Genomic DNA, 8733 nt, shown 5'->3' with positions numbered 1-8733 from the left:
GGAGCGCTGTAGTTGGCCCAGGACAGAGATGTTAGTACGAGGGCAAGGTGGTTTGTGGAAATTGCAAGCAATTGGGACGTTGGACAGGTCGGAAGTGTTCCATAAAGCAGTAATGCTCTTGCCAATAGGATTAGTGAGCAGCGAATGCTGTAGATTGGACTGAAAGAAGCATTTTCACCTAGAAGGTGGAATTAGTATTACTGGCTGGTTTGAGCTATGAAGCAGCACAAATGTACTTTGGTCATGTAGGGTTGACTTATTGAACCCAACTTTCCAATCCACTCCCCTTCCCATTCACTTTATTAAAGAGAAGGGAAAATCCAATTCTTATGGGGTACTGAGTCAATGTTGAGGACTCCCAGGGCAATACCATTGTAATTAGTAAATTTACAGATTATACAAAATTAGGAGGTATTCCTGGCCAGGAACCTGGAAGGTTATCAAAAATTACAAAGGGATCTTGATCAGATAGGGAAGTGGGTGGAGGATCAGCAAATGCAATTCAGTAAAGATGTGTTAGGAGTAGCACTTTGGAAAGTCAAATCAGGGTAGGACTTATGCAGTAAATGGTAAGGTCCTGAGGAGTGTTGTGGAACACAGGGACCTAGGAGTACAAGGACATAGCTTGTTGAAAGTAGCATCACAGGTGAATAGGGTGGTGAAGAAGGCATTTAGCATGCTTGCCTTTATTGGTCAAGGCATTGAGTATAGAAGTTGGGACATTATGGTGCAGTTGTGTATGTCATTGATGAGGCCACACTTGGAGTACTGTGTACAGTTTTGGTCAACATATTAATGGAAAGACATAGTTAAACTGGAAAGTGTGCAAAGATTTACAAGGATGTTGCCAGGACTAGTATGGCTGAGTTATAGGGAAAGGTTGGCCAGGATAGGACTTTATTCTTTGGAATGTAGGAGAATGAGGGGTGGCCTTATTGAGGTGTATAAAATCATGAGGGGCGTAGATAGGATGAATGTGTATAGTCTTTTTCCCAGGGATGGGAATTGAAAACTGGAGGGCATAGTTTAAAGGTGAGAGGGGAAAGATTTAAGAAGGACCTGAGGGGCAACTTCTTCACATAGAGGATGGTGCATATATAGAATGGGCTCCCAGAAAAAGTGGCTGAGGCAGGTATCATAGCAACATATAAAAAACATTTGGATAGGTACATGGATGGGAAGGGTTTAGAGGAATATGGACCAAATGTGGGCAATTGGATTAGCTGAGTGCACACGGTGGACAGTATGGACCAGTTTGGGCTGAGGGGCCCAATTTTGGCACTAGCCCCCAGATGTTAGTGAGGACAACTTTACAGGGCTGGCAAGGCTGTCTCTGCCAGTGACTTTTCTGGTGCCCTAGATCAATGCCAGGTGATCCATCCGGTTTCATTTCTTTGAGACGTTGAAGCGATTGGTACAACTGAATGGCTTGCTCGGCTATTTCAGAAGGTAATTGAAAGTTGATTATGTTGCTGTACATCTGGAGTCATACGTAGGCCAGACCAAGTCAGGATAGCAGTTTCCTCCTCCAAAAGACGTTAATGAACCAATGGAACAAAAACAGAAGTTGCTGGAAAAGCTCAGCAGGTCTGGAAGCATCTGTGAAGAAAATATCAGAGTTAACGCTTTGGGTCTGCTGACACTCCCTCAGAACTCGTTACAGCTGGGAAAATATCAGTTTATATGCAGAAAATAGGGAGGGAGATGGGGTAGGGGGTAAATGAGAGGATAGAGCCTGAAGAAAGAGAAGACCAGTTGTCTAGGCAAATTATTGAACTCGATATTGCACCCGGAGGGCTGCAGGGTCCCCAAGCAGAAAATGATGTGATGTCCTTTCAGCTTGCATTGAGCTTTGCTGGCACCCTGCAGTAAGCCAGAGACAGAGATGTTGGCCAGGGAACAGGTGGCTTGTTAAAGTGACAGGCAACAGGTAGCTCAGAGTCTATTTTCAAGCAGAACATAGATGTTCTGTGAAGCAGTCACCCAGTCTACGCTTCATTTCCCAATGTGGAGGAGGCCACATTGTGAGCAGCATATGCAGTAGATTAGATTCACGGAAGTGCAGATGAAGTGTTGCTTCACCTGGAAGGTATGTTTGGGCCTTGGATAGTTGGGATTCCCCAGCTCAGTTGTTGACAGGGCCCTCAAATGGATTCAACCCATCTCCTGCACTTCTGCCCTCACCCCCTCTCTACCCTCCCGCACCAGCGATAGGGTTTTCCTTGTCCTTACCTACCATCCCACCAGCATCCACATCAAAAGATCATCAGCTGCCATTCTGTCATCTCCAGTGAGATGCCACCACATACATATTCCCCTCCCCTCCCTTGTCCACCTTCCACAGGGACCATTCCCTCTGGGCCACCTTGGTTCACTCTTTCTTCACCCCCAACACTCTGCCACATCCCCAGGCACCTTCCTCTGCAATCAGCGAAGGTGCATGCCCATTTACCTCCTCCTTCCCCACTACTCCCTGGCCAACATCTCTGTCTCTGGCTTGCTGCAGTGTTCCAGTGAAGCTAAACACAAGCTGGAAGAACAACACCTCATTTTCCTCTTGGGGACCCTCCAGCCCTCCAGACTTAACGTTGAGTTCAATAATTTTTAGGGCCTAAACTCTCCCATGTCCTAGCCACCTGCCCACATGCCAGGCCTTGTTATTACATTGCTCATGATTGCACAATATCTATTGTTAGCCACTAACAGTCCCTGTTAACAACTATTCACCATCCTAGCCAGATTGTTATCAACTCCTTTGTCTATCCAACTGCCCTTCTCTCTCTTCAGGCTCTATCCTACCATTTACTCCCTACTCCATCCCCCTTCCTATTTTCTGCCTATAAACTGACTTTTCCCAGCTACCATCAGTTCTGAGGAAGGGTTACTGGACCCGAAATGTTAACTCTGATTTTTTTTCTTCACAGACACTGCCAGTCCTGCTGAGCTTTTCCAGTAATTTCTGTTTTTGTTCCTGATTTACAACATCTGCAGTTCTGTTGGTTTTTATTTAGTGAACCAGATGGGTGTTTCCAATAATTGACAATAATTTCATGGTCATCATTAGATTCTTAATTCCAGATTATTTTTATTGAATTCAAATTCCACCATCTGCTGTGGCGAGGTTTAAGTGCTGGTCCCCAGAATGTTAGCTGTGTTTCTGGATTAATAGTCTTGCAATAATACACTCGGCATTTGCCTTCACTCCAGAGACAGTCAGAGAAAAAAGATTCCTTTTCTGGAGCTGCTATATCTCAAGTTCAAACAAACTGCCTTTGAGAGTCTCCCTCAGCACACACACGCAGAATATCTTGCTGTACTTAGGGAATTTGGCACCATCGTTGAACAACAGTGTGAACCACTGGCAAGTAAAATCAAACAATATGAGGGGTAATGTTTCAATCATATTTGCCCGGTCGATATCCCGTCACTTTGCAGGGTCCTGCCCCATATTAAAAGCTGTAGCGCGATGGGCTAAGTGTAAAACTGTTTCATTATTGCTTTAAATTAATTTATCTGTACGTGTCAAGACATAGAACATAGAAGATCTGTGTGGCTGATAGAACTTGAACCTAAGCTTTCCAAGCCCAGAGATAGGGACCTTACAACTTCATTGCAAAAGCCCTGAGAACTGTTTCTAGAGTGGGGAAATATTTCAGTTACTAATGCCATGTCTCAATGTGGTGCAGGATGTTAATGTAGATGGGAGGCTGTTTTGACTTTGACCTTTGCATTGCTGTGACTCATCTGGACAAGGAACAAGAGCAGGCCCTTGGAGCCTTCTCTGTCATTCAATAAGATCATGGCTGATCTTATTTTAACCTTCCTGCACATCCCTAATAATCTTTCATTTCCATGGTCATGAAGAATCTACCTCCCTCTGCCTTAAAACTATATAAATGTTTTGCATCCACAGCCTTTTGAGGACAAGGATTCCAATAACTAACAACCATCTGAAAGGAAAAAATAATCTTGTCTCGGTTTAAATGGGCAACTCTTGGTTTTATACTATGACTCTGAACCCTTTCTATAATGTGCAATAAGCTGAATTATTTATTAAAGCCATGTAATTACAGGAGTTCTCTGTGTGCTACACTGCTTTAAATGGTCTCCTTAGGAACACCTTTCCTGTTTAATGAAGGAAGAATGCTGATTCATGAGATACGGGGCTGTGTAAAACTTAATATGACATTCTTCACCAATACTGTGGCTCCCATTTGGCTGGATGATCAGTTTGAGATGCAGAATCATGCCAACAGCATGGGCTCAATTCCTGTGCTAGCTGAGGTTACCACAAAGGGTTTTCTGTCTCAACCTCTGTCCTCATGTATGGTGTGGTGACCCTCAGGTTAAAACAGCACCAGCCACTTCTGTCTATGAACCGGTCATCTCTGTGTATGAGAGACCAGCCCCATGGTCTGGTAGGACTATGGTGTCTTTATTTTATCCATAAATGTCGCAACATTGTATGTTCACGTTAACGTTTCTGCAAACATTCTCTTTTAATCCTCAAAGGTAGAATGAAGAGTATGATGAAGGTCATTAATATTACGTGGGTCCTTGGGTTCTAAAGTAAATGGGTTTTCGTTTTCAGCTGTTATATGAAGGTGTGTGTTGATAAGGGTCAAAAACTCACTTTGTTTAGTAATGATTCAAGACATTTCCAATAAATCATGTGACATAAGCTAAATGATTAGAAGAGCTAAGTGTTGAGATAATTGCTGTAGTGTTTATTGAGTATTTATAAAATAGAGAAAGAAAAATCAGGGCCAGAGGTCAGATGCTGGTACAAATCAGAAGAAAAGCTTTGTAACAATAGTTATGTTATTTAGAACCTTAACTATAATCAAAGTCTTGAGTTTTATTTTCCTTAGAGACCAGTGAAAGAAATGAGTGCGTGAATCAGGGAGACACAGTAATGGAGCAAATCACATGTGCTGAATGTGAAATAAATCGCGAAACATTGTCAATTGAATTAGAAATTTTAAAGTTTTGGAGGATGGGAGAACGTTCTGATTGTAAGAGTTGCTCTGTTTTTTGAGGTATTTTCAGTGTTGGAGCTGATTTTCCTTGAATGTTTGGAGCAGAAATGACTGTTTTATGAGCTGCTACATTGTTTTGGAACTTTGGGGGAAGAAAGAAACCAAAACAAAGAGACTTTGAAAAGGGAGGATGGAATGACCTGCCAGAGAAATGCTGGAGGCTGGTACAATTACAACATTTAAAAGGCATCTGGACAAGTACATGAATAGGAAAGGTTTGGAGGGATATAGGCAAAATGCAGTCAAATGGGGTGAGATTAATTTGGGATATCGGGTCAGCATGGACAAATTGGACTAAAGCGTATGTTTCCATACTGTATAGCTCTATGACTCTAGGTGAAAACAGGCCTGACACATCACTGGGATTGAGTGTCCCATTAAGGATATTGCTGGGGAAAATGTTTGAGTCTTTCCTTGTTTCCCTTTTTTTGGAATAATAAACTTATGTTCCATTAAAATTCATGACTCACCACCACCTTGTAAAAGATATTAGTCCAGCTCCATCAAGCTAAGCTTTTCTTTAGAATCTGACTTATCCAGTATTGCTTCAGCTGGATTGTAACAGGAGTTTGACAAGAGTGAGGAGAAGCTTTAATTGGTGAATGGATCAGTAGAGAGTCATGGAGTTATATAGCACAGGCCCTTCAGTTTAACTCATCCATACTGACCAAATGTCCTATATAAATCTAGTCCCATTTGGTCCATATCCCTCTAAACCGCTCCTATTCATACACCTATCCAATGTTAAAATTATAACATTTTAAATGCATGCACCACCCTCTGTTCCTTCGGTCCCCGTTACATCTTTCCCTTTATCTTAGACTTATACCCTCTAATTTTGGACTCCCCAACCCCAGGGAAAAGACCTCGTCTATTTACTCTATCCATCACCCTCATGATTTTATAAGCCTCTATAAAATAATCAGAGGACACAGAAGTAAGGTAATTGGCAATTCAAACAGGATGGAGATGTGCAGAATAAGTTTACATCGTGATCTGCTGTGATCACATGCACACTGCCTGAAAGTGTTGTGGAAGCAGATTCGATAGTAACTTTCAAAAGGTGCTTGAATAAATGTTTGAAAAGGATGCGCTTGCAGGTCATGCGGGAACAACAAGAAATGGGGAGAAAAATACACCCTGTAGAATAATAGGTTTTCTACAAAACAATTGATGCGGGAGCAGATTTCTAAGAAGTCAGAATCATAATCTGTTATGGTGATTGTTTGTTCCTGACTGTATTCACCCTTTTTTTGGAAGTGTGCAGCTCTCCTTCAGGTGGTTCAGATTTTCAATACAACATTGAGAAAGGTTCAAGGAAGCATAAGGAACCAGGTGACAAGTTGATCCACTTGTGTCTATGAGATTAACAATGAAAAGGCATTGTGTCCGTAAGATCAGCAATTGACTGAGGCAACAATCATGTGGAAGGGGATGCAATGACCGAGTCACCCTCTTGCTCACTCCACTGGCAAATCCTGGGCTGCAAAAATGAAAGCATCACTCAATAACTACCTCTGAGACAAGGAATAAAAATCAATAAATCATTTATTTATGAATATTGAAATAAAGTTTGAAAAGCTATTTACACATGAAAATATGTAATATTTTACAAACTGCGTCAATTGCAAGGCAAAGTGCACCAAAACAGTTCTTCATTCTAGAAGTGTGAGCTTATACCAAATAGTAAACAATGAATGACGGGCCTTTTTTTTGTTGTTATGATGAGAAGGCTGAGGAATGTCCTCTTGAGTAGGGTCATAGAAATTTTGATAGAATAAGCACAGAAAGAACACATGCGCAAAGAGAAAAGTTGGTGAAATTAGTACAGGACAGAGAAATCAAATAGAGAATTCAGAAGAAACTTCTTCAATGGAAGAGGAGTGAGAATCTGAAACTCTACTACACTGAGTAGTCGAAACAAATAGTATGCTAATGTTAAGTGGGAGTAAGATAAGCATATGAGGGCACCAGGTATCCAAGATTGTGCTGGTTCTGACAGATGAAGAAGGATGAGAGTAGATGAATAGAGCATAAATGTTGGCATGGATTGGTTGGTCTCAATGGCTTGTTTCTGCGCTACACATTCAATGTAACATGGCATGACTTATACTTCAAAATAACTGCAAGCTTGTCATTAAGTTTTGATGAATAGATTGTAAATTTGCTCCAGTCATTAAGATAAATGTCATTGAAATGTCTTTTTTCCCAAAATGAAGCCAAGATTAAAAACTTGCTCAAACCAACAACTGTAACAAAATCTTCTCAATCTTAACCTCCCGAATTAGTGTAATATTTCCTCTAACCTTTGTATGGGTTTCACTGAGTAAGTCCATTAGGTACACAAATAACCTCCAATCTCCCTTAAGCCTGGCCACCATCTACAAGGCAGAAATCAGGAAAGTGTGTTGGATTACTCTCCACATGGTTGCATGGATGCAAGTACAACACTGCTCAAGAAGTTTGGCACCATCAGTGAGATGATTGGCACAAATCTGCTACAAGACTTACTGCAGTAACTCACCAGGATTCCTCAAACATCATCTTCCAAACCCACAACCTTTATCATCCAAAAAGGAAGCAGATGCATGGGAACAGCACTGGCAAAAAGTTTCCCTCTAAGCCACACACTATACTGCAGTCTCTTCACTGTCACTGGGCCAAAATCCCAGAACTCCCTTTCACAACAGCACTGTGGGTGTACCTAAACCCCAAGGACAGGAGCTCATCACCAGCTTTCCAATGGCAATTAGGAATGGGCAATACAGTGGCACCCACATGCCAGAAATGAATAATTATTGTAAAACATCCCCACAGTGAAGTGCAATACATTTCATACAGAGATTACAGCTACATCATGCTCATGTGACTGGACTAGTAATGCAGCAGGACTGGATGAATATCCACGAACGCAAGTTAAAATCCCACCATTACAGCTTCAGAATTTAAATTCAAGAAGGTAAATCTGGGGGAGAAAAAGTGCAAATAGAGGGTCATTCTGAAAACCCAACAGGTTCATTTATAGCTCCTGTCCTTACTGGGTGGGGCCAATATATAGGCCTGGACTCACAGTGGTATGACTGACTCTTAACTATCACCTTCCTTCAGGAAATTAATGCAGACATTAATACCACTAGTCATGTTCTGCGAATTAATAAAAATAAAACAAGTGTCATTTTATCATAGAAGCTTAAGCTATTGCCACGTCACATCCAGTCACTGGGTATTTTATGTTTTGCAATGAAACAAATGTTCGAATGCAATTTTTTAGAGATAAATCAATCAGTCATGTATTCCTGGTCAATCACACTGACATTTCTCAGATTAAACAAACACAGTCTCGAGCTACAGTTCTTGTGCACTGAATTCTTCACAGGATTCCATTGCATGAAGTAACTTTTCTTCCAATATTTCGATGCAGCTATAGTTGGGAAGGTCCAGGATCAAGTCACAGGTATATGCGCGAGGGTATGAGGAATCTGGCTCCTCATTCTTGGTGTTCAGAATCATGATGCTAAAATTCTGAAACCCGCCCACTGGGATTCTTTCACTTCCTGACAGAAAGACTGAAAATGAGAAAAGAATAAACTTTCAGATTAAAGTTATATTCAGAATTATGCAGGTCTATTTTTGGGTCCATGTACCAGCCTCATTGAGTACGAGGTTTCTCTGACATTAGTCTCTGCCCTCATTA

At 41.4% G+C, this 8733-nt stretch overlaps 1 protein-coding gene across 2 annotated transcripts in view; it reads right to left on the bottom strand.

Moving 5' to 3' along the window:
- Positions 1–6663: 6663 nt before the first annotated feature.
- LOC125454090 (probable E3 ubiquitin-protein ligase HERC3) overlaps positions 6664–8733 on the bottom strand; it is a 49892-nt gene continuing 47822 nt past the window's right edge. For both annotated transcript variants that reach the window (XM_059651051.1, XM_048534418.2), the window contains one exon: positions 6664–8605. In XM_059651051.1, coding sequence (XP_059507034.1) covers positions 8385–8605 — 221 coding nt within the window. In that variant the 3' untranslated portion in view covers positions 6664–8384. The remainder of the gene's footprint in view (positions 8606–8733) is intronic.

Source organism: Stegostoma tigrinum, chromosome 1, assembly GCF_030684315.1.
Source record: "Stegostoma tigrinum isolate sSteTig4 chromosome 1, sSteTig4.hap1, whole genome shotgun sequence".
NCBI lineage: Eukaryota > Metazoa > Chordata > Chondrichthyes > Orectolobiformes > Stegostomatidae > Stegostoma > Stegostoma tigrinum.
The sequence above is the reverse complement of the archived record's forward strand: the minus strand, read 5'-3'. Positions and strand labels throughout refer to the sequence as shown.